Consider the following 27,106-nt stretch of genomic DNA (forward strand, 5'->3'; position numbering starts at 1 on the left):
CCCACCTCCCCACCTATACTCTTTTCTCTCCATCTTCGGTCCGCCTCCCCCTCTCTCCCTATTTATTCCAGAACCCTCACCCCATCCCCATCTCTGATGAAGGGTCTAGGCCCGAAACGTCAGCTTTTGTGCTCCTGAGATGCTGCTGGGCCTGCTGTGTTCATCCAGCCTCACATTTTATTGTCAAGGATTTAAGGGCCGGGTTTCTTCTCTCTTCAGATCCCCTCTGGATGATCTAGGCCTGGGCAAGACCCCAAAAGCCTTCACCTGTCTTACTGAGCCTCCAGCACCCTTGTCCTTGGTCTGACCATATGGTGCACTCCAGTCCTTGGTCTGGGCATAGACAAGATTTCTTTGATTACCACTCATTTTGGCCAGATCGTGTTTGTTCTCCATTTCAATCCCCGTTAGGAAGTACCGAAAAATTGAAAAGACACGGTTTTTATGCTGTCCAGTTACTGAAAGACAAAGAAAGATGCACTTTTCTCGTGAGGTTTGACACAATTAATGTTTCCACATGACGGAGAGTTTCAGTCAATGGGTAAAGAGCAGAACTGAGGAAGGGACACCGTTCCCGAAACGTTAACTCTGTTTTCTCCTTCACAGATGCTGCCAGACCTGCTGAACTTTTCCAGCAACTTTGTTTTTGTGCTTGATTTACAGCATCCGCAGTTCTTTCGGCTTTTATTTAATGGGGAAAGAGCTGTTATGCTCAGCCCTGATTCACTCTGATCGTTTGGAGGACCAGCGGTTCCTGTTTAGCTCTCTAGCACCGCCCCCTTTGTCTATTAGTCCTGAGCCGCCGTCAATCAGCAGGAGCATGCGAAGTACGTTTACAAGTCAACAGCGCGCAGGCGCAGTGCGAGTGTCGGTCCGGGGAGGAGTGTTGTTAATTTATGTCTCCCGGAGACAGGCCGCGGATGAGTCGGTGTCTGGTGGTGACTGGAAGTGGGTAGGCGGAAAAATTATCCCGAACACCCAGGGTAAGTTTCAAAGCTGAAACAATGATATGCTCGTTGCATGTTTGGACGAATTGTGCAACGTGTTGGTGGTTGCTACCCAAGAAGGCCCTGCGTTAACTATCGCCTCCTCGTTTTGGTGTGTGTGTGTGTTTTTGCGTGCGCAGCCGCCATCTGAATGTGGGCAAGGTACGACAGGGCGCATGTGGATCGCTTTTTTTTTGTTATCTTGGATTCTCCAGCATCTGCAGTTCCCAGTTATCTCTGACGCTATTTTGTGGAGGCTGTGTTTCTAATCGCGCATGCGCAATATGCCGGAACTGGAATCGAGACTTTGTGGAGAAGGTTCGGTGGACCCGAAAAGTTAACTGCTGTGATTCCACGGCTGTGGTCTGACTTGCTGAATGTTTCTTCTCCCCCATGCAATTTCTGCTTTTGCTTATGGCTTCCAGCATCCGTAGTTGATTTTTTATTTGGGAATTTATTTCCTGGGCTGAGACAATTTTTTTTTCGGATCAGAGATAATGGGAACTGCAGATGCTGGAGATTCCAAGATAATAAAATGTGAGGCTGGATGAACACAGCAGGCCAAGCAGCATCTCAGGAGCACAAAAGCTGACGTTTCGGGCCTAGACCCTTCATCAGAGAGCGTGTTTTATAGGCTCCGTTTGTAGGGGCTTCGGAGGGGCTAACCAGGACCAATTAACTTTACTTTGTCTCAAACGCATACGCGTTTTATATAAGAGTTTATTTGGTTCACAGAATCAAATGGTACAGAAAAGTCCTATAACACGCAAAATCAAGTTGCTCGGCCGGTCTGGCAGCAGTGAAGGAAAAATCAGAGTTAACGTTTCTCGATACATCCTTCCTATTGTACAGTCGCCAGAAATGCACGCAGTACCGAAAAAAAATGAAAGAATTGCGGATGTTGTAAATTAGAAACAAAAACAAAATGCTGGAAAAGCTCAGCAGCTTGGGCAGCATCCACAATACTCTAGCTGTGGCCCTACCAAAGTTCTGTATAGCTCCAATCTACTTTTATAATTTACTCCAAGACAGATTCGAACAGCATTATTGTCACATGTATTCACGTGAGTACAGTGAAAAGTCTAGAAGTCACCACTTGCGGTGCTATTTTAGGTACAAAAGTACCCAGGTGCAGACACTTAAATATAGGATTCTTTGTTATAAAATAGAAATTTTAAGACGTAATAAGTCAAGCAGAGGAATAAAGTAGAAAAATAAATAATTTTACAGTCCTTCTATGCACTAGGGCCTCATCTCTAGTCCATGAGGCACGATCTTGCCTCTAGTCCAAACTTATTCTGCCTGGGTAATTTGGTGGGGAGGGTGAAAGAAAATTTTAATAAAAGGTTGATATAGGCACACGTTCTGTATACTGCCTTAACTATCCTGTTATCCTGACCTGCGACCCCCAGTGGATCAATACCAACATCCTTTTGTTTGTCTGAGCTCGTTGGTTTATAGCTCCTTAATCTTCCTCTACCACTGGAACTGCACTAGCTGTCCAGTTCTCCTCTGGCACACCCCTTGTTGCCAAAGACAATTTAAATTTATGTTAGGTCTCCTTTAATTTCCTCCCTTGTCTTTACAATAGCTTCGGATACAACCCATCCACATCTGGGGGCTTGTCCACTTTTAAATCTGCCAAAGTTTCCAATACCACCTTGCTTCTTGTGTCAGTCTGCTACAGAGCTTCAAAGTGCATCTTCTCAAATTCTGTACTTGCACCTTCCTTCTCACATGTATATACAAATGTACTGTAGTTAAACTACACATCTAACACACTACCAGTGTTCTACAGCTTTGAGTACAGATTAGTCCTTCATCCCAAATAGACCCTGTTATTTCCCTGGCTATTCTTTTCCACTTGACATACTTATAGAATATCTTGGAGTTCTTCCTAATTGCCAGCATTTTCTGATGCCCTTCTTTGCTCTCATAATTGCTTTCTTGAGTTACCCTTTTCACTGGCTATATATTTTTTTTAAGACCCTCTCTGTTATTTTGTTCCCTTAGTAGGGTAGGGCTGTTAAAGATCAAGGAAGTTGTTTTTCTGTTGAACCCCAGGAGATACTAAATGAATCTTTGCTTTCAGTTTTCACTGTAGAGAAAGAAATGGAGTGCAGAGAATGCAGAGAAATAAACTTTCACATTTTTAAAAACAGTTCACGTTAGAGAACTGCAAGCTCTCAAGATCTTAGAGAATATAATGGTGGATAAATCTCCGGGACCTAATCTAATCTATCTCAGAATGTTGTGGGAAGTGAGGGAGGAAATTGAGACCCCTTGCAGAAATATTTGCATCATCTATAACTCCAAGTGAGGTGCTTGATGAATGGAGGGTGGCAAATGTTGCACCTTTTTGCTTAAGATTGTAAGGAAAAACCTGGAACTGTATGCCCTGTGAGTCTGATTTCGGGTGTGGATAAGTTGTTGGAGGTGGTTATAAAATATAGGATTTAGAGAGGGGGAAAAAATTGATTGGGAATAGTTAACATGGTTTTGTGCGAGAGAAAATCGTGTCTCAAAACTTGATTGAGTTTTTCTTTGAGGAAATTACCAAAAAGATTGACCATGGCAGAGTAGTATACATTGCTTATTTGGATTTTAGAAAAGCCTTTGAGAAGGTTCCCCATGGTAGATTAATTAATAAAGTTAGATCGCATGGGATTTGGGGTGAGTTTGCCACCTGGATACGTAGTTGGCTTAACAGCAGGAGATGGAGAGCAATGGTGGAAGGTTGCTTTTCAGACTGGAGCCTGTGACCAGTGGTGTTCCACATGGATCAGTTCTGGGTTCTCTTTAGTTTGTCATTTTACATAAATAATTTGGATGGGAATAGAGAAGGCATGGTGAGTAAGTTTGCAGATGACACCAAAATTGGTGGCTTAGTAGACGGCGAAGCAGGTTTTCTAAGATGACAAAGGGATCTTGATCAAATGGGTCAATGAAGAGAAAAATGGCAGATGGTGTTCAATTTGGATAAATGTGTGGTATTGCCTTCAGTTACAAGAAACAAGGATAGGCCTGTACAATTGATGGTAGTATTGTAAAACAGGGGGACATAGGGGTGAAGGTACATATTCTTATAATCATTCAAAGGCATTTAGCATGCTTGTCTTCGTGGCTCAGTCGTTTGAGTATAGGAATTGGTATGTTGTGTTGAGGTTGTGCATGACATAGGTGAGGTGTCTTTTGGAAGACTGTGACCAGTTCTGGTCACCTAGTTAGAGGAAGGATATTATCATGCTGGACAAGGTTCAGAAGACATTTGCCAGGATGAACACTTCCATCCCAACCTCATGTTCACCTGGACTATCTCTAACACTTCCCTCACCTTCCTGGACCCATCTGTCTCCATCTCAGGCAACCGCCTAGAAACTGACATCCATTTTCAAGTCCACTGACTCCCACGGCTACCTAGAATACACCTCCCACCCATCTTTCTGCAAAAATGCCATCTCCTGTTCCCAGTTCCTTTGCCTCTGCCAGGTGCCAGGATGAGGCATTGTGCTCCTATACATCTTGGGTGCTCTTGTACACACACGCACGTTGAGAAAGCCCTCGACATCGCCCGCATCAAATCCCTCACACCCCGTCCCCACAATAACCACCACACAGGGCCCCCTTCGCCCTCACATACCACCCCATCATCCTCCAACACTTTGCCATCTACAATCTGACCCCACCACCAAAGACATTTTTCCCTGCCCCACCCTTGTCTGCCTTCCGGAGTGACCACTCTCTCCGTGACTCCCTTGTCCTCTCCACACTCCCCTCCAACCCCACCACACCCAGCACTTACCCTGCAACCGCAGGAAATGCTATACCTGCCCTCACACCACCTCCCTCATCCGCAACCTAGGCCCCAAGAAGACTTTCCACATCAAGCAAATGTTCACCTGCACATCTGCCTATGTGGTATACTGCATCCGCTGTACTTGTTGTGGCCTCCTCTACATCAGGGAAACCAAGTGGAGGCTTGGGGACCGCTTTGCAGAATGCCTATGCTTGGTTCGCACTAAACAACTGCACCTCCCAGTTGCAACCCATTTTAACTCCCCCCTCCCATTCCTTAGACGACATGTCCATCCTGGGCCTCCTGCAGTGCCACAACAATGCTTCCTGTAGGTTGCAGGAACAGCAACTCTTATTCTGCGTGGGAACCCTGCAGCCCAGTGGTATCAATGTGGATTTCACAGGCTTCAAAATCTCCCCTCCCCCTACTGCATCCCAAAACCAGCCCAGCTGGTCCCTGCCTCCCTATCCTGTTCTTCCTCTCATCTATCCCTTCTTCCTACCTCAAGCTGCACCCCCATTTCCTACCTACTAACCTCATCCTGCACCCTTGACCTGTTTGTCTTCCCCGGACTGACCTATCCCCTCCCTACCTCCCCACCTCTACTAGCTCCATCCCTGCTTCTTTAACTTGTCTGCCACCTCTTCGCCTGTCTTCTCCTCTATCGTCTTTGATCCGCCTCCCCCTCTCTCCCTATTTATTTCAGAACCCTCTCCACTCCCCCATTTCTGATGAAAGGCTTAGGCCCGAAACGTCAGCTTTTGTGCTCCTGAGATGCTGCTTGGCCTGTTGTGTTCATCCAGCTCCACACTTTGTTGTCTCCTTTTACCAGGATGTCGCCGGGTATGGGAGATTTGAGTTATAAAGAAAAGCTGGGATTTTTTTTCACTGGAGCATAGGAGGTTGAGAGGTGACCTGATGGAAGTTTATAAAATAATGAGAGGTGTAGGTGGTATTGATGGTAGGTGTCTTCTCCCTAAAATTTGGAATTTCAAGACAAGGGGACACATTTTTAAGGGAAGAGGAGAGAAATTTAAAAAAGACATGGAGAATTTTTTTTAATCTAGAGGGTGGTTTGCATGTAGAATGAACTTCCTGAGGACATTTGGATGGATGTATGAATAGGAAAGGCTGGGAAACAAAGGCCAGGAGCAAGCAGGTGGATCTAGTTTGGGATTATGCTCAGCATGGACTAGTTGGGCAGAAGGGTCTGTTTCTATGCCATATAAATCTTATTTGGGTCTGTGCCTGTTTTGAATGCGTCCCACTCTTCTGCTGTACCCTCAAGTAGCTGTTTCCAGTCTACTTTGGCCAGATCCTGCCTTATTTTAATAAAATTTGCCGGGCGGGGGCGGGGGGTGGTGGTGCAGGGGGAATGCCCCAGCCTCTCCAACTCTCATAATTCAAACTTTCCAGTCCAGGTAGCATCCTAGTAAATTTTTTTCTGCAGTCTTTCTAGTTTGGCAATATTCTTTCCATAATTAGGCAACCAGAACTGTATGCAGTACTCCAAATGTGGCCTCACAATGTCTTGTACAGCTGCAACAAGACTTCCCAACTCTTATATTCAGTGCCCTGACCGAAGAAAGCAAGCATGCTGAAAGCCTCCTTCAAGACCCTGTCTATTCATAGCTCCACCTCCAAGAAGGAATGAATGTGTAGATCTCTTTATTCTATAACATTACTCCCCAGAGCCCCACATCAACTGTGCAAGTCCTACCCTGGTTTGATTTACTGAAATGTGACACATTGCTTTAAGTAAATTAAACTCCGTCTGCCAGTCCACTGGTCTAGTTGATCAAGATCTCGATGTATTCCCAAATAATCTTTTTCACCGTCTACAATACCACCAATCTTGTGTCATCTGCAAACTTACTAACCAATTGTTATCCACATCATTTATATAACCAACAAATAACAGTGGACCCGCACCAGCCCCTGTGGAACAATGCTGGTCACAGGTCTCCAGTCTGTAAAACAACCCACTACCGCCGCTCTTTCTTTTACTTTGGGCAGCATGGTGGCTCAGTGGTTAGCACTGCAGCCTCACAGTGCCAGGGACCCGAGTTCAATTCCAGCTCGGGTAACTGTCTGTGTGGAGTTTGCATATTCTCCCCATGTCTGCGTGGGTTTTCTCCAGGTGCTCCGGTTTCTTCCCACAATCCAAAGATGTGCAGGCTAGATGGATTGGCCATGCTAAATTGCCCCATAGTGTTCAGGGGTCTGTGGGTCATAGAGGGATGGGCCTGGGTGGGATACCGTAAGGGGCGATGTGGACTTGTTGGGCCGAAGGGCCTGTTTACACACTGTAGTGATCTAACCTATCAAGCCAATTTTATATCCAGTTGGCTAGGTTTCCCTGGATCCCATGAGATTTAACCTTACAACCTACCGTGCAGTTCCTTGTTAAAGGGCTTGCTAAAGCCCATGTAGACAATGTCTACTGCACTATCCTCATCTACTTTCTTGGTCACCTCTTCAAAAAGCTGTCAAGTTTATAAGACACCATTTCCCACACACCAAGCCATGCTGACTACCCCAAATGCCTGTAGATCCTGTCTCTCAGAATCCTCTCTAACAAAGTACCCACCACAGCCATAAGGTTCATCAGTCTGTAGTTCCCAGGCAGTTCATTAGCCACCCTCCAGTATTCAGGCACTTTACCCGTGGCTGTCAATGACACAGATATCTCCACTAGGGGTCCTGCAATTTCCTCCCGAGCATCCCACAAAGTCCTGGATTACACTTGACATAAAAAAACAGAAGAGGTAGGAACAGGAATAGGCCATCTGGTTCATCGAGCCTGCTCTGCCATTCAGTAAGATCATGGCTGATCTTCAGCTCAACATATTTGCCTGTTCACTATAAAGCTTAGATTTTTGAACAGTCAAAGAGTTATCTTTGCCTTAAAGACATTCAATGAAGTATCCTCAGCTGCTTCATTGGGCAAGGAATGCCACAGATTCACAACATAGAACATTACAGCACAGTACAGGCCCTTTGGCCCTCGATGTTGTGCCGACCTATCATACCAATCTGAAGCCCATCTAACCTACACTATTCCATGTACGTCCATATGCTTGTCCAATGATAACTTAAATGTACTTAAAGTTGGCGAATTTACTACCGTTGCAGGCAAAGCATTCCATTCCCTTACTACTCCCTGAGTAAAGAAACTACCTCTGACATCTGTCCTATATCTTTCACCCCTCAATTTAAAGCTATGCCCCCTCATGCTCGCCATCGCAATCCTAGGAAAAAGGCTCTCCCTATCCACCCTATCTAACCCTCTGATTATTTTATATGTTTCAATTAAGTCACCTCTCAACCTTCTTCTCTCTAACGAAAGCAGCCTCAAGTCCCTCAGCCTTTCCTCGTAAGACCTACCCTCCATACCAGGCAACATCCTAGTAAATCTCCTCTGCACCCTTTCCAAAGCTTCCACATCCTTCTTATAATGTGGTGACCAGAACTGTACGCAATACTCCAAGTGTGGCCGCACCAGAGTTTTGTACAGCTGCAGCATAACCTCTTGGTTCCGGAACTAGATCCCTCTATTAATAAAAGCTAAAACACTGTATGCCTTCTTAACAGCCCTATCAACCTGGGTGGCAACTTTCAAGGATCTGTGTACATGGACACCGAGATCTCTCTGCTCATCTACGCTACCAAGAATCTTACCATTAGCCCAATCCTTTGCCTTCTGGTTACTCCTACCAAAGTGCATCACCTCACACTTGTCCGCATTAAACTCCAAATTCCACCTCTCTGCCCAGCTCTGCAGCTTATCTGTGTCTCTCTGCAACCTACAGTATCCTTCGTCACTATCCACAACTCCACTGACCTTAGTGTCGTCTGCAAATTTACTAACCCATCCTTCTACACCCTCATCCAGGTCATTTATAAAAATGACAAACAGCAGCGGACCCAACACCGACCCTTGTGGTAGTAACTGGTCTCCAGGATGAACATTTCCCATCAACTACCAACCTCTGTCTTCTTTCAGCAAGCCAATTTCCGATCCAAACTGCTATATCTCCCACAATCCCATTCCTCCGCATTTTGTACAATAGCCTATTGTGGGGAACCTTATCAAACGCCTTGCTGAAATCCATATACACCACAATCAACCGGTTTACTCTCAGCTACCTGTTTGGTCACCTTCTCAAAGAACTCAATAAAGTTTGTGAGGCACGACCTTCCCTTCACAAAACTGTGCTGACTATCCCTAATCAATTTATTCTTTTCTAGGTGATTATAAATCCTATCTCTTATAACCTTTTCCAACACTTTACCAACAACTGAGGTAAGGCTCACTGGTCTATAATTATCAGGGTTGTCTCCAATCCCCTTCTTGAACAGGGGAACCACATTTGTTATCCTCCAGTCGTCTGGCACTATTCCTGTAGACAATGACGAGTTAAAGATCAATGCCAAAGGCTGGGCAGTCTCCTCCCTGGCTTCTCAGAGGATCCTAGGATAAATCCCATCCAGCCCAGGGGACTTATCTATCTTCACCCTCTGAAAGATTTCTAATACCTCTTCCTTGTGAACCTCAATTCCACCTAGTCTAGTAGCCTGTATCTCATTATTCTCCTCGACAACATTGTTGTTTTCTAGAGTGAATACTGTTGAAAAATATTCATTTATTGCTTCCTCTATCTCCTCTGACTCCACACACAACTTAGCACTGCTATCCTTGATTGGCCCTAATCTTTCTTTCGTCATTCTTTTATTCCTTAAATACCTATAGAAAGCCTTAGGGTTTACCCTGATCCTATCCGCCAACAACTTCTCATGCCTCCTCCTGGCTCTTCTGAGCTCTCTCTTTCGGTCTTTCCTGGCTACCTCGTAGCCCTCAAGCGACCTAACTAAGCCTTCACCTCTCATCCTAACATAAGCCGCCTTCTTCCTCTTGACGAGAGATTCCACTTCCTTCATAAACCACGGCTCCTGCGCTCTACTGCTTCCTCCCTGTCTGACAGGTACATACTTATCTAGGGCACACAGGAGCTTTTCCTTGAGTAGGCTCCATATTTCTAATGTGCCCATCCCCTGCAGTTTCCTTCCCCATCCTATGCTCCCTAAATCTTGCCTAATCTCATCGTAATTGCCTTTCCCCCAGCTATAACTCTTGCCCAGTGGTATACACCTATCCCTTTCCATCACTAAAGTAAACATAACAGAATTGTGATCGCTATCACCAAAGTGCTCACCTACTTGCAAATCTAACACCTGGCCGGACTCATTACCCAGTACCAAATCTAATGTGGCTTCGCCCCTTGTTGGCCTGTCTACATACTGTGTCAGGAAGCCCTCCTGCACACACTGGACAAAAACTGACCCATCTATAGTACTCAACCTATAGTGTTCCCAGTCAATATTTGGAAAGTTGAAGTCCCCCACGACAACTACCCTGTCTCTCTCACTCCTGTCGAGAATCATCTTTGCAATCCTTTCCTCTACATATCTGGAACTATTCGGAGGCCTATAGAAAACTCCCAACAAGGTGACCCTTCCTTTCCTGTTTCTAACTTCAGCCCATACTACCTCAGCTGATGAGTCCCCAAACATCCTTTCTGCAACTGTAATGCTGTCCTTGATCAACAATGCCACACCTCGTTCCCCACCCCCCCCTTACCATCTTCTCTGTTCTTACTGAAACATCTAAATCCCAGAACCTGCAACAACTATTCCTGTCCCTGCTCTATCCATGTCTCCGAAATGGCCACAACATCGAAGTCCCAGGTACTAACCCATGCTGCAAGTTCACCCACCTTGTTCTGGACGCTCCTGGCGTTGAAGTAGACACACTTCAAACCAACTTCTTGCTTGCCGGTGCCATCTTGCGTGCCTGAAACTTGATTTCGGACCTCCCTGCTCTCAACCTTTTCTATACTCGCTACAATTTTGGTTCCCATCCCCCTGCTGAATTAGTTTAAACCCACCCGAATAGCCTCCGCAAATTTCCCCCCCAGGATATCGGTACCCCTCTGGTTCAGGAAAGACCATCCTGCTTGTAGAGGTCCCACCTACCCGAGAAAGAGCCCCAATTATCCAAGAATCCAAAACCCTCCCTCCTGCACCATCCCTGTAGCCACGTGTTCAACTCCTCTCTCTCCCTATTCCTCGCCTCACTAGCACGTGGCACGGGCAACAAACCAGAGACAACAACTCTGTTCGTCCTAGCTCTAAGCTTCCAACCTAGCTCCCTGAATTTCTGGCTTAAATCCCCATCTCTCTTCCTACCTATGTCGCTGGTGCCAATGTGGACCACGACTTGGGGCTGCTCCCCCTCCCCCTTAAGGATCCCAAAAACACGATCAGAGACATCACGCACCCTGGCACCTGGGAGGCAACACACCAACCGTGAGTCTCTCTTGTACCCACAGAACCTTCTATCTGTCCCCCTAACTATGGAGTCCCCAATGACTACTGCTCTGCTCCTCTTTCCCCCTTCCCTTCTGAGCAGCAGGGACAGACTCTGTGTCAGAGACCTGTGCCCCACCGCTTTCCCCTGGTAAGTACCCCCCCACCCCCCACCAAACAGTATCCAAAACGGTGTACTTATTGTTGAGGGGAATGGCCACAGGGAATTCCCTGCCCTGCCTGCCGATTCCCTTTCCGTCCCCTGACCTTAACCCATCTGCCTTTTTCTTGTACCTGAGGAGTGACTACCTCCCTGTAACTCCTCTAATAACCCCCTCTGCCTCCCGAATGATCCGAAGTTCATCCAGCTCCAGCTCCAGTTCCCTAACACGGTTTTCTAGGAGCTGGAGTTGGGTGCACTTCCCACAGATGTAGTCAGCAGGGACACCTGTGGTGACCCTTACCTCCCACATTCTGCAGGAGAAACATTCAACAACATTTTGGGAGAAGTAATTCCTCCTCAACTCAGTCCTAAATCTGCTCCCTCTTATTTTGACACTATACCTCCTAGTTCTAGTGTCACCTGCCACTGAAAACACCCTCCCTGCTTCTATTTTTATCTGTTTTCTTGATAATTTTGTATGTTTTTATAAGATTACCCCCCCGCTTATTCTTTTAAATTCCAATGAGTGCAGTCCCTATCTAATCAATGTCTCCTCAAGCCAACCCTCTTCACCCAGAATCAACCTAGTCAACCTCCTCTGCACTCCGTCCACTGTCAGTACATCCTTCCTCGAATAAGAAGGTCAAAACTGTACACAGTACTCCAGCTGTGGCCTCATCAGCACCCTAGACAGCTGTAGCATAACCACTCAATTTTTAAACTTCTTCACTCTAGCAATGAAGGACAATATTCCACTTGGGTTCTTAATTACCTGCTGCAACTTCAAACCAACTTTGTGATTGATGCACCAGGACATCCAGGTCCCTCTGCACAGCAGCATGCTGCAATTTTTCAGTCTTGGGATGTATTCCATAGGTCCAGGAGACTTGTCTGTCTTTAGCCCAATTAACTTGTCCAACACAACCTCTTTAGTGATAATGATAGTTTCTCGGTCCTCTGTTCCTTGTCCTCTGTTCCTTGTCCTCAATTATTGGCATATTATTTGTCTTCCGTTGTGAAGACCAACCCGAAGTACCTGTTCAATGCCATGCTGTTTCCTCACTTGCTCGATTAAATTCCCCTCCTCATCCTCTAAAGGACCAATGTTTTCCTTAGCCACTTTTTTATAAAATTTTTTTTAATGTATGTGTAGAAACATTTGCTATCTGTTTTATATTCTAAGCTAGTTTACTCTTAATCCATCTTATCTATCTTTATTGCTTTTCTTGTGGTTTTATGTTGACCTTTTAAAGATTTCCCAATTCCTTAGTTTCCCACTAATCTTTGCCACTTTATATGCATTAGATTGCACAATGTGATACTCTCCTTTTATTTCCTGAGTTATTCATAGCTGATTATCCCTTTTCCTACAGCCTGCTTAATGTCCTGGAGGCTTTTCTGCCTAAATGTGTTTTAAGACTTCTAGCACCACCTATTCTGTAATGTGAACTCTCAAGACATCACTATTTATTTCTCCAAGTTCCCTAGCATCCATTTGACACTGCATACTCATTCATTTAGAATTTCACCTATCTCTTGTGGCTCTGCACATAGATATTGATCTTTACGAGGCCCTATTTGCTCCCTCATTACTCTTCTGCCCTTCGTGTGCTTGCTGAATCTCTTTGAATACTCCTTTACCTTATTTACCAAACCCATCTTATGACCATTTATAAAAATTTCTTAGAAGAAACCTGGTTTCTCTCTCAAGTGTACGGCAACACACCATATTCTCAAGGAATTCACTTGATCCCAGCTGTCTATACATGTCATATGCTGCCTCCTCCTCCTTGTCCAGGACCTCAATAGTTCTAGTCATCCAGGGTTTGCTGCGAAAACAAGCCAGCTCAGCAAGCAAGTCAACAGCTTTCCCTACTGCCAGCCTTCCCTTCACTCTAACAGGAACGTGCTGGCTCTGAACCCTCATTAACTCACTTTTGATAGCTTCCCACTTACCAGACATCCCTTTCTCTGCAAACAGCCTCCCCCAATCAATTTTTGGAAGTTCCAATCCAAGACCATCAAAATTGGCCTTGACCCAGTTTAGAACATTAACTTACGACCAGATCTATCCTTTTATAGCTAATTTAAAACTGACAGAATTATGATCACTTGTCCCAAAGTCCTCCACCGCTAACACTTCTATCACTTCCCTTATTTCCCAAGAGGAGGTTAAGTTTTGCCCCTTCTCTAGTAGGGTAATCTACATACTGCTTGAGAAATTCTTTCTGAACACATTGAACACATTTCTCTTCTTCCAAGCCCCTAACACAAGCCAATCCCAGTCACTGTTAGGAAAGTTAAAATCCCTTACTGTTACAACCCTATTGTTATTGCACCTATCTGCAATCACTTTTACGTATTTGCTGCTCAATCTCCCACTGACAACTGGAGGGCCTATAATACAATGCTATCAAAGTGATCTCCCTCTTTTTTTTAATCTCTCAGTTCTACCCATGGAGACTTGATCCTCAAGAGTGCCCCCATCAGTACTACCATGATGTTCTCCCTAATCAAAAACACAATTCCCCTCACCTCTTGCTTCCCCTTCTATTCTTCCTATAGAATCTGTATCCAGGAATATTGAGTTACCAGCCCTGTCCTTCCCTCGGCTATGTTTCTGTAATAGCTATAGTATCCCAGTCTGTGTATCCTTCCATAACTTGAGTTCATTTGCCTTACCTGTCAGACCTCTTGCATTGAAATAAATGCAGTTTAACCCAAACTTCCCTTGCTTCCTGCCATGCCCTTGGCTGCCCTATCGTGTATGTGAACGTCTTCTCTCTCTCATGGCAGGAAAACAAGCTTTCCTTAGGTGTGCATTGACTGACCCTAGTACAGGATTACCAATACCACCTTTTTATTATTTAACTTTCTCTCATTAATCTCTGTACTGTCCTCCACCTTCTCTTTGATTTTCTTGCTGCTTTGGATCCTACCCCCTTCCCAGACTAGTTGAAACCATCCTGAGTGACTCTAGGAAATCTGCCCACCAGGATATTGATCTCCCTCCAGTTCAGATGCAACCTGTCCCTCTTGTACAAGTCACCTGTACCCTAGAAGAGATCGACTCAGCTATGAGACCTTTAAAAATTCTAAACCTGGGAAGTCCTTTAAAAGAAGTATTCATCTGTTGAACCATCACTCCAAGAAAGGCTTGTTTTTCTGCTGTGTGAGAAGACATTCACATATCCATCCCCTGTCCTGATTTACAAGCAGATTCACACCAGGGAAAGGCCAACAGAATAGCCTGGTTGGAATGTTTCTATTTGTTGGTGGAACGTTAGAAGGCCAGGAAAGCGACTAATCAATTTTGCAGGGGCTGCAGGCATTTCTTTTGTTTGACTATTGGTAGAAAATAGAACTCACTACGACAAGAAGCTGTTGAGATCCCATGCTTTTGAAGAATTGTAAATAGGACATGAAAGAAAAGAAATTAGAATGATAAACTGAAAGATAGACCAAGAAGTGTGTTTGTGTCTTGTGTGCTTTAGGTAATTCTTTGCAAACTCAATTTTCAGGCTATTGGAAGAGGAAGATTTGATGTCAAGAAAATCAAACCAAAATTGTTCTCTCGATCCACTGGGACCTGAACATTCGCAAACCTGAAGGGAGTTAGTTCAACCAGAGAGGCTTCTCCTGCAGCTGGAAGGGATTGACCCAGGTGGCAAACATGCTGACACGCCAGAGAGCTCGCAACAGTGAGAAGCTGTTCGTCTGCTCTGTGTGTGGGAAGAGCTTCAGCTGTTCGTCCAACCTGCGGGCACACCAACTTGATCACATTGAGAGGCATCTTCAACGCTCTACCTCTGGAAACAGCATTGAATCCTCCAAGGGAACAGTTCAAAATCAGACTGACGAGAGGCCGTTCAGTTGCTCCCACTGTGGGAAGAGGTTTAGTCTGTCTTCCCGTCTTGGCGAGCACCAGCTCATTCACGTTCATGAGAGACCGTTCAGCTGTTCTCATTGTGGGGAAGTTTTCAGTGGGCCAGAGCATCTCGCTGAGCACCAGCAAGTTCACACCAAGGACAGGCCATTCAGCTGCTCCCACTGTGGAAAGAGATTCACTCAGTCTTCCCACTGCATTGACCACCAACTAGTTCATTCAGCTAAGAGACCTTTTAAATGTTCTAAATGTGAGAAGACCTTTAAAAGAAAAATTCATCTGCTGAACCATCAGACCACGCACATCAAGGAGAGATTGTTTTTCTGCTGTGTGTGTGAGAAGAGATTCATTCATCCGTTTCACCTCCTGACACACAAACGGATTCACACTGGGGAGAAGCCATTCGGCTGCTCTCTGTGTGGGAAGGGGTTCACTCGGGCATCTGACCTTTCGATACACAAGCGTGTTCACACTGGGGAGAAGCCATTTTCGTGCTCACAGTGTGGCAAGGGATTCACTCGTTCAACCTACCTTTTGATGCACAAACGTGTTCATACTGGAGAGAGGCCATTTTCTTGCTCACTGTGTGGGAAGAAATTCAGTCAGTCATCTATCCTGATAACACATCAGAGGGTTCACACTGGAGAGAGGCCATTCACCTGCTCTGTGTGTGGGAAGAGTTTCCCTCGGATGTGTCACCTTTTGATACACAAGCGTGTTCACACTGGGGAGAAGCCTTATGTTTGTGGTATTTGTGGGAAGGGGTTTACTTGTTTCCACCACCTGCAGAAACACCGTCCTATTCATACTAGGGAGAGGGTGTTCACTTGCTCCACATGTGGAAAGGCATTCACTCTGTTGTCCAGATTGAAGAGACACCATCACATTCACGCTGGGGAGAAGCGGTTCGCCTGCCCTGTGTGTGAAAAGAAATTTACTCAGTCAAGTGATCTGGAGAGACACCAGCAAGTCCACAACAGGAAGAAGCTGCTCACCTGCCCTGTGTGTGGGAGGAAATTCTCTCAGTTAGCTAAGTTCAAAGCACATCAGTGCATTCACACTGGGGAGAAGCCATTCCTCTGCTCTGTGTGTGGGAAGCGTTTCCCTCGTTTGCCCTACCTGAACATACACGAGCGAGTTCATACTGGGGAGAGGCCGTTCACCTGTCCCAAGTGTGGTCAGGGGTTTGTTTATTCATCCCACCTTGTGAGACATCAGCGTAGTCACACGGGGGAGAGGCCATTCAAATGCGCTGCTTGTGGGAAGGGTTTCATTGATCCATCCCACCTGCAGAGACACTATAGAGTTCACGCCAGGGAGAGTCAGCTCACCTGCTCTTTGTGCAATCAGAGATTTACCCGGCCTTCTAGCCTGCTGAAACACAAACAAATTCATGTGTTTGAAGCAGAGCTAGATTCGGTTCTTGCTGCTGTGAGACAGATGAAGGACTGAACCTTTTTTTTTTGTTTTGTTTTGAATTCTACATTATTTTAGTTCTTGTCCCTTCAGTTACTCACACCAAAACATTTCAGCTCCCAATATCTCCCAGGATGACTCTGCTAATGTTGGTATCCAAGGAATGTAACAGTAATGCTTTTAGGGAACACCATAAATCCCCAGCCTATACATCACATTTACTGGACATTGTATGTGTGTGAGTCACAATATCTGTCACCTTGAATCTGTGAAACCAGGTTCTCTATTCAATGTAAGTCAACTCAGTGTATTGAAGAAAGATATGCACGGTGCTGACACTTTAAGCTTTCTATTTGCTTCTGTGTTGCTCTGAGTTTTCCTAAGCTCGAAGCATATCGGCGAGTTCACACTTGCTCTGTGTGTGGGAAGTGTTTCTCTCGATCGCCTGACCTTTAGATACACAAGCAAGTTCACACTGGGGCTGATCACCTATCCCGTGTGAGATCAGGGGTTTGTTAATTCGTCCCATCTTATGAGCAGTGTCTGAACTTAAGTCCCACTGTAATGTTTGCTCTTCTGAACTGTGTATATTAATGGGGCTGCCATCCAACGTTGAGAGTTGTGGGCCTTCAAAGACCGCAAGAAATAGGAATCAGAGTACAGCCGTTCAAATCCCTCAATTCTTCACCACCATTCATTGGGAGTGTGACTGATTCAAAATTCCTCATGACCACTTTCATGTGTTTTCTTTTTACTCTTGGCTGAGATAGTCAGAATAAACATAGGACTCTACTCCCATCGCTCTTTGTGGCAATGAGTTCCAAAGACACTCAACTCTAATACAAGAAATTTTTTCTTTTCTCAGTCTGAAATTGACACCCCTATATTCTGAGACTCTGCCCTGTCTGTCCTGGACTCCAGTTAAGGGGAAGTATCCTCTCAGCTCTTTAAGAATCCTATCTGTCTCAATGAGCACCTCTAATTCTTCTGAAATCTAGTGAGTACAGACCCAACCTGTTTCACTTCACTTTTGTTCATAAGACAATCCTGTTTATACCAGGGATCACCCTTGTGAATTTTCTTTGAACTGCCTCCAACAAAATAATATCTTTCCTTCAAATATGGGGTCTAAAATTGCTCACAGCACTCCAAATATGGTATTTCAAAATGAACACGTTAAATGTTTTTCTCACATCATACCCCATTTGCCAACTTACTTAAATCAATATATTTTTGTAAGCTTCCTGTTTATTCATTCTCGGGATGTGGGTGTCACTAGTTGGGCCAGCATTTATTGCCAATTCCTAGTTAACATTCAACCAGGTGGCTGTGGAGTAACATGTGGACCAGACCAGATAGGTATGGCAGATTTCCTTCCCTGTAGGACATTAGCGCCCAGATGGGTTTTTCCCTGACAGTTGACACTGGATTCATGGTTAGAATAGATTCATTTCAAGATTATTAGTCATTGAATCATTAAGTAATACAGCATGCGATTGGGCGGTTTGGTCCATGCTGCCCACTCAGCTGATTCCAGTTGCGCACATTTGGTCCCTATCCCCCTCAATCCTTTTCATCCATGATCCTATCCAAATGTTTCTATAATGTTGCTATTATACCTGTCTCAACCACTTTCTCCAGCAGCCCATTCCATATGTGCATTACATGTGAAGAAGTTGCCCTATGGGATTAGCTGAGTGGGCATAATGGACCAATTTGGGCCAAAGGGTGTGTTTCCATGCTGTATTACTTAATGATTCAATGACTAATAATCTTGAAATGAATCTAATCTAACCATGAATCCAGTGTCAACTGTCAGGGAAAAACCCATCTGGTTCACTAATGTCCTACAGGGAAGGAAATCTGCCATACCTATCTGGTCTGGCCAACATGTTACTCCACAGCCACCTGGTTGAATGTTATCTAGGAATTGGCAATAAATGCTGGCCCAACTAGTGACACCCACATCCCGAGAATGAATAAATAAGAAGTAAGTTGGCAAATGGAGTATGATGTGAGAAAACATTAAGGTGTTCATTTTGAAGTACCATATTTTGAGAGCTGTGCGCAATTTTAGACCCCTTATTTAAAGGAAAGATATTTTGCTGGAGGCACTTCAAAGAAAATTCACAAGGATGATCCCTTCCTTCTTAAACCTAGCCCCTTTCACCCTTAAACTGTGCCCTCTAGTTTTCACCTCCTATCCCTGGGGAAAAGGACTACATACATTCATCCTATCGATGCCCCTCATGACTTTTATACACCTCAGTAAGGTCACCCCTCATTCTTCTGTATTCCAAGGAATAATGTTCTATCCTGGCCAACCTGTCCCTATAACTCAGACGCACTAGTCCTGGCAACATTATCATAAATCTTCATGTACTTTCCAGTTTAGGTATGTCTTTCCTGCAACAGTGTGACTAAAACTGTGCACAGTAAGTGCAGCCTCACCAATGACTTGGACAACTGTAACGTAACATCCCAACTGCTATACTCAATGCCTCAACTGATGAAGACCAAGCTAAATGAGTTCTTCACCACCCAGTCCACCTGTGACTCTGCTTTCAATGAGCTATGTACTTGTACTCCTAGGACCCCCTCTTCCACAACACTCCTCAGGACCTTGCCATTTACTATGAGTCCAACTCAGGAAGGGGCCATACTGGGCCTGATGTTGGGGAATGAGCCTGGCCAGGTGGTTGAAATTACAACTGGGGACTACTTTGCAAATTGTGACCACAATTCTGTAAGTTTTACAATACTTAGGACCACTCTCATCTTTGTCCATAAAGGAAGAGTTCCAAACTGGGGCAAGGCCAACTATACCAAAATTTGGCAGGATCTGGGGAATGTAAATTGGGAGAAACTGAAGGTAAATCCACATTTGATACATAGGAGGCTTTTAGAGAGAGGTTGATTAGCTTGCAGGAGAGACGTTCCTGTGAAAATGTGGAATAGAAATGGCAAGATTAGGGAATGATGGATGACAGGTGAAATTGAGAGACTAGCTAAGAGGAAAAAGGAAGCATCCATATGATCTCGGTGACTGAAGACAGACGAAGCTTTAGAAGAATACTGGGAATGTAGGGTGAATCTGAAATGAGGAATTAAGAGGGCTAAAATGGACATGAGATATCTTTAGCAAACATGGTTAAGGAAAATCCCAAAGCCTTTTATTCATATATAAAGAGCAAGAAGGGAACTAGAGAAAGGATTGGCCCACTTGAGGACAAAGAAGAAAAGTTATGAGTTGATTCAGAGAAAATGGGTGACGTTCTTAACGAGTACTTTGCATTGGTATTCACCAAGGAGAGGGACATGACGGATGTTGAGATTAGGGATAGATGTTTGATTACTCTAGGTCAAGGTGGCATAAGGAGGGAGGAAGTGTTGGGTATCCTAAAAGGCGTTAAGGTGGACAAGTCCCCAGGTCCAGATGGGATCTATCTCAGGTTATTGAGGGGAAACGAGAGAGGAAATAGCCGGGGCCTTACAGATATCTTTGCAGCATCCTTAAACATGGGTGAGGTCCTGGAGGACTGGAGAATTGCTAATGTTGACCTCTTGTTTAAGAAGGTTTGCAGGGATAATCCAGGTAATTATCGACCAGTGAGCCTGACGTCAGTGGTAGGGAAGATGCTGAGGGATAGGATATTTTCCCATTTGGAAGAAAATGGGCTTATCAGTGATAGACAACATAGTTTTGTGCAGGGAAGGCCATGTCCTACCAACTTAATAGAATTCTTTGAGGACGAGACAAAGTTGATTGATGAGGGAAAGGCTGTAGATGTCATATAAAAATGGACTTCAGTAAGGCGTTTGATAAGGTTCCCCATGGCAGGCTGATGGAGAAAGTGAAGTCACATGGGGTCCAGGGTGTGCTAGCTAGATGGATTAAAAAAAACTGGCTAGGCAACAGGAGACAGAGAGTAGTAGTGGAAGAGGATCTCGCAAATTGGAGACCTGTGACCAGTGGTGTTCCACAGGTATCTCTGCTGGGACCACTGTTGCTTGTGATATACGTAAATGATCTGGAGGAAGGTATAGGTGGTCTGATTAGCAAGTTTGTAGATGACATGAAGATGGAGTAGCAGATAGTGAAGGGGACTGTCAGAGATTACAGCAGAATATAGATAGACTGGAGAGTTGGGCAGATAAATGGCAGATGGAGTTCAATCCGGGCAAATGTGAGGTGATGCAGTTAGGAAGATCTAATTCAAGAGTGAACTGTACAGTAAATGGAAAAATCCTGGGGAAAATTGATGAACAGAGAGATCTGGGTGTTCAGGTCCATTGTTCCCTGGAGGTGGCAACGCAGGTCGATAGAGTGGTCAAGAAGGCATATGGCATGCTTTCCTTCATTGGACGGAGTATTGAGTACAAGAGTCGGCAGGTCATGTTGCAGTTGTATAAGACTTTGGTTCGGCCACATTTAGAGTACTGCATACAGTTCTGGTCGCCACATTACCAAAAGGATGTGGATGCTTTGGACAAGGTGCAGAGGAGGTCTGCCAGCATGTTGCCACTGGTGACAGGCCTCCAGTCCAAGAAACAACGTTCAGCCATCACCGTCTGCTTCCTACCATCAAACCAATATTGAATCCAGTTAGCTGGCTCCCCCAGATACCAGGCAACCTAACCTTCATGACTAGCCTGCTGTGTGGGACCTTGTTAAAGGCCTTACTAAAGTCCATATGGACAACATCCACTGCCCTACCCTCATCCATCCTCTTGGTTACCTCTTTGAAAAACTTAAAAAGATTTGTCAGACGTTACTTCCCGTGCACAAATCCATGCTGACTATCCCTATCAGACCTTGACTGTGCAAATGTTGGTCGACCCTGTGTCCTCTCTAATAACTTGCCTACCACTGTCAGGCTCACTGGTCTGTGGTTCCCTGGCTTGTCCTTGCTACCTTTCTTAAACAATGGAATAGCATTAGCAACCATTCAGTCATCCATAGCTTCACCAGTGGCTAATTAGGGGCAGCACGGTGGCACAGTGGTTAGCACTGCTGCCTCACAGCACAGGCACTCGGGTTCAATTCCAGCCTTGGGCAACTGTGTATGGAGTTTGCATATTCTCTCCGTGCCTGCATGTGTTCCCTCTGGGTGCTCTTGTTTCCTCCCACAGTCCAAAGATGTGCAGGTCACATGGATTGGCCATACTAAATTGCCTGTAGTGTTCAGGGAGGTGTAGATTAGGTGGGTTATAGGGGGGATGGATCAGGGTGGGGTGCTGTGAGATTTGGTGTGGACTTGTTGGGCCGAAGGGATTCTGTGATTTTTTTAAAGATGAAGCAAGGGTCTCTGCAATTTCTTCCCTTGCCTCACGTAACATCTGAGGATGGATTTGATCAGGCCCAGATGATTTATCCAACTTGATGCACTCTCTAAGGATGCAAACACCTCCCCTCTGGTAATGTGTATGTGGTCCAAAGCATCCCCATTTGTTTCCCTTATTGCCTTAGCATCCATTATTCTTTCCTCAGTAAACAGAGGAGAAATGTTCATTAAAACTCTATTCTCTCCTTATCCACCCCCATCACCCCCAATAGATGGCCATTCTGATTTTTTTTTAAGGGGAATTATTCTCTCCCTGGGCCACTGTTTTACTCTTAATATAGCTATCAAAGCTTTTGGGATTATCTTTAGCTTTATCTACCAGATCCATCTCCTACCCTCATTTTGCTTTTCTGATTTCCTCTTGAGTCTGCTCAAACACTTTTTGTAGTAGCGAGTTTTGAGAAGATTTGTAGCTCGGGTTGAGTTTCTGGATGTGAGATTGCTCGCTGAGCTGGAAGGTTAGTTTTCAGACGTTTCGTCACCTTTTTTTTATTTGAAAAAATATACTTTATTCGTAAGATGTACAAAAAATAAAACATATTTACACACCTACCCAGTCATGAAAGCCTCTCCAGGTTACCCAGGGGGTACGTACACCAACTAAAGGAAAACAAACAAAGAAGGAAAAAAAAACAAGCAAAGAAAACACCCTGGCAGTCGTCACCCCGCACAGTCCCCGTTGGCCCCCTGACCAGTTGGGGAAGGCGCCAGCTGGGCCCATTTACCAGATAGGGTTTTTTTTTCTATTCTGGACGAGGGGTTTCATATGGTGGTCTTTCCCCACCGCGCCTTGGCGGTGGCTGCCCCAAGCTTTAGCGCGTCCCTCAGCACGTAGTCCTGGACCTTGGAGTGCGCCGGTCTGCAACACTCGGTTGGGGTCAGTTCTTTCAGCTGGCAGACCAGCAAGTTGCGGGCAGACCACAGAGCGTCATTCGCCGCATTGATGGTCCTCCAGGCGCAGTTGATGTTGGTCTCGGTGTGCGTCCCCGGAAACAGCCAGTAGAGCACGGAGTCCCGCGTCACGGAGCTGCTCGGGACGAACCTCGACAAATACCACTGCATCCCCCTCCAGACCTCCTGCGCATAGGCACACTCCAGAAGGAGGTGATCGACAGTCTCGTCCCCCCCGTAGCCACATTGAGGGCAGCATGCAGTGGTGCAGAGATTCCGGGCATGCATAAAGGATCTCACTGGCAGAGCCCCTCGCACCGCCAGCCAAGCAATGTCCTTGTGCTTGTTTGAAAGTTCTGGCGATGAGGCATTCTGCCAAACGACTTTGGCAGTCTGCGTGGGGAACCACACGATGGGATCCACCCTCTCCTTTTCCCGAAGGGTCTCGAGGATACTACGTGCTGACCACTGCCTGACGGCCTTGTGGTCAAAGGTGTTTCCTTTCAAAAAATTCTCCACGAAGGACAGGTGGTACGGAACGGTCAAACTACTCGGAGCGTTCCGCGGCAATGAGGTCAGGTCCATCCTTCACAACACCGGGGACAGGTAGAACCTCAGTAAGTAGTGACACTTGGTGTTTGCGTACTGAGGATCTACGCACAGCTTGATGCAGTGCACACAAAGGTAACTGTCAGGGCGAGGGTGGCATTCGGTACGCCCTTTCCCCCATTTCCCAGGTCTTTGTACATGGTGTCCCTGCGGACCCGGTCCATCTTCAACCCCCAAATGAAGTGGAAGATGGCCCGGGTAACTGCAGTGGCGCAGGTCCAGGGAATAGGCCAGGCCTGCGCCACATACAACAGTACCGAAAGCCCATCGCACCTGACAACCAGGTTCTTACCTGCGATGGAGAGGGACCGGAGTGTCCACCTGCCCAGCTTCTGCTTCAATTTGGTGATACGCTCCTCCCAAGTCTTAGTGCACGCCCCAACTCCACCAAACCAAACACCCAGCACCTTCAGGTAGTCTGTCCTGATGGTGAAGGGGATGAAGGAGCGGTCGTCCCAGTTCCCGAAGAACATGACCTCGCTCTTACCCCTATTGACTTTGGCACCCAAGGCCAGTTCTAACTGGCCGCAGATGTCCAATAGTCTACTCACCGACCGACGATCGGTGCAGAAGATGGTGACATCGTCCGTGTACAGGGAGGTCTTGACCTGAAGGCCTCCGCTGACTGGGATAGTCACGCCCTTCAGGCTCACGCCCTTCCTGATGGAGGTGGCAAAGGGCTCCACACAGCACACGAACAAGGCAGGAGAGAGCGGGCAGCCCTGCCTGACTCCAGGTCTAACAGGAAAACTGTTTGATTCCCACCCGTTGATCGAGACTGCGCTAACGATGTTGGCGTAGAGCAGCCAGATCCAATTGCGGATGCCCTCCCCGAGCCCCAATTTGGAGAGGATGTCCCTCGTGTAAGCATGAGAGACCCCGTCGAAGGCCTTCTCCTGGTCCAGGCTGACGAGGCAGGTGTCCACCCGCCTGTCCTGCACGTAGGCGATCGTATCTCTGATGAGCGCGAGGCTCTCAGCGATCTTCCTGCCCGGCACAGCACTGGTTTGGTAAGGGTGAATCACTGACTCCAGGACAGACCTGACCCGGTTGGCTATGACCTTGGCCAGGATTTTGTAGTCCACATTCAATAGTGAAATGGGACGCCAATTCTTAATTTCTTCCCTCTCCCCCTTCCTCTTGTAAATGAGGGTGATGATGCCCTTCCTCATGGACTTGTACATTTCTGCTGCCCGAAGCGCACTATCGTACACCTCCAGCAGGTCCTGGCCGACCAGGCCCCACAGAGCGGAATACAGCTCGAACGGTAAGCCGTCGCTCCCGGGAGTCCTATTCCTCTCCAAGGACTTGAGGGCTCTGGTCAGCTCATCCAGGGATATCAGCTGGTCCAGCCACTCCCTCTTGCCGTCGTCTAAGACCTCCGTGATAGACGACAGGAACGACTCGGAGGCCGTGCTGTCCGTGGGCTTTGTGTCATACAGTCTGGCATAGAAGGATCTGCTGATCCTCAAAATGTCGGGCTGAGACGACGTCACCGAGCCGTCGTCCACCTTCAGCCGGCTAAGCACAGAGCTCTCTTTGTGCACCTTCTCAAAGAAGAAATGCGAGCACGTCACGTCCCGCTCCATGGAGCGGACCCTGGACCGGAAGATTATCCGGGAGGCCTCCGCGGCGAAGAGCAAGGCTTGCTGGCCCCTCACCTCGCGGAGGTCCTCCGTGACATCGACCCCCATCAACTGCAGAAGGAGCAGGTTCTGCTCCCTTTTCTGGAGTCGCGACAGCTTTCTCCGCCTCTCTCTTGCCTTCCCAACACCCTTGAGAACAAAGAACCTCTTGATGTTCTTCTTCACCGTCTCCCACCAGTCGCCTGGAGACTCAAAGAGGGGTTTCACGGTTCTCCAACCGGCGTATTCCCTCTTAAGCTCCTCGACATTCTCTGGGGTCAACAGAGTCGTGTTGCGCTTCCACGTCCCCTTGCCGGCCGGCTGGTCGTCCTGTAAGTGACAGTCGGCCAGCAGGATGCAGTGGTCAGAGAAGAACACCGGCTCGATGCCTGTGGACCTGACCGAGAACGCCCGTGACACAAACAGGAAGTCTATCCTTGAGTGGATAGACCCGTCTTGCCGCGACCAGGTGTACCTCCACTGCGCTCCGTCTGCAGGGGTGCTGAAGACATCGAGCAGCTTGGCATCCTTCACCGTGCCCATCAGGAATCTGGACGTGACGTCCCGCTGTCCCCACGCCGGATCTTCCATCTGCATCGATAATGCAGTTGAAGTCTCCGCCTAGGATGACCGGCCTGGACGTAGCCAGCAGGGGTGGAAGCCGCTGCAGGACGGCCAACCGCTCACTCCATGCCGCTGGGGCGTACACGTTGATCAGCCTCAGGGGAGCGTTCCTGTAGGTGATGTCAGCCACTAGGAGGCGCCCCCCCACCACCTCCTGAACTTGAGAGATGGTGACGTTGCACCCCTGCAGCAGAATAGCCAGGCCCGAGGAACGACAGTCGTTAGCCCCCGACCAGATCGAAGGCCCACAGGTCCAGGCGCCGGACCATTTCCCGTACCTGCCGAGGTGCAGTATCCCGCACTCCTGCAGAAACAGGAGGTCCGCCTTGATGGTGGTCAGGTAGGCCAACGTGGATACACATCTTGCGGTGGACCTGACACTGCGCACATTAATGCTCGCAATTCGTACCCGCATTGTGAGCAGTGACCGCAGTACCCTCCCCAAGTCCAAGGTCCAGCCCCTCCATCTGTCCCTTCATGCCCATTGCCCGGGCTAACTGCTGGACACTCTCCGGGCTCAGGAAACCGTCCGTGCTGCCTTCCGGGTGGCACCCCCCCGTCAGGGGTGCGGAAGCAGGAGGGTCCGGCTCCGGGTCAGGCTGGGGATGCGCTGTTTTCTCCTTCCCGCCTGGAAGTTCCGGGGGGCCCTCCAGTGCCCCAGCGGCACTTGACTGGGTGTCGGAGGGAGCCTCAGGACGCCTCCCGTCACCTGGAAGCAGGGTGCTGCTTTCCTTCTCCCTCGAGATCTTTAACTTCTGCTTCGGGTGGGCCCTCTCCGAATCCCCCTCGTCAGAGGAGCTCTTATAGCCCCCCTGTAGCTGCCTCTTCCCGCCTGATGGTTGTGGTTCCTGGGCTCGTCGACGCACCTTCCTCCTCGCTTTCCGGACTGTTGTCCACTCCCCTGGGTTGCCTGTCGCTGCCTCCATCGAGTCCGGGTTGTCGGGGGGGAGTGGAGCCTGCAGGTGTGATTTGCTGGCCTCTGGCCCATCCTGCGGGGCTGGGCCCTCCTGACGGCCTGGCCCTACTGCACATTAGTGGGGTCCTTGCTGGGCCCTGGTGCCTTCCTCTCCTCCGGGCAGGCTGGCCCCACATTGCCCCTGCCGGTGACCTGGGCGTAGGTGATCCCCCGCTGCGGGCATGCCCTATAGAGGTGGCCCGCCACCCCGCAAAGGTTGCAGCTTTTCTCTTGTGGGCATTCCTTTGCAATGTGTCCGTCCTCCCTGCAGTTCCTGCAGATGGTGGCTTTGCAGTCGGCCGCCACGTGACCTGACCTACCACAGGCATGGCAGACTTTAGGTTGCCCTGCATAGGTTAGGTAGCCCTTGCTCCCGCCGATCGCGAAGCTGGATGGTGGGTGTACGACATTCCCGTCCGCACCCATCCTCAGCGTCACCTT

The 27,106-nt window shown here is 47.3% G+C and overlaps 1 protein-coding gene across 1 annotated transcript; it reads left to right on the forward strand.

Annotated features, from left to right (window-relative positions):
• Positions 1-867: 867 nt before the first annotated feature.
• LOC125449407 (zinc finger protein OZF-like) lies at positions 868-17,885 on the forward strand. Its single transcript, XM_048525179.2, has 2 exons — positions 868-983; positions 14,836-17,885. The coding sequence occupies exon 2, from the start codon at positions 14,988-14,990 to the stop codon at positions 16,650-16,652; it is 1,665 nt and encodes a 554-aa protein (XP_048381136.1). The 5' UTR covers positions 868-983; positions 14,836-14,987; the 3' UTR covers positions 16,653-17,885.
• The last annotated feature ends 9,221 nt before the right edge of the window (positions 17,886-27,106 follow it).

Source organism: Stegostoma tigrinum, chromosome 42 (assembly GCF_030684315.1).
Source record: "Stegostoma tigrinum isolate sSteTig4 chromosome 42, sSteTig4.hap1, whole genome shotgun sequence".
In the NCBI taxonomy this organism is placed as follows: Eukaryota; Metazoa; Chordata; class Chondrichthyes; order Orectolobiformes; family Stegostomatidae; genus Stegostoma; species Stegostoma tigrinum.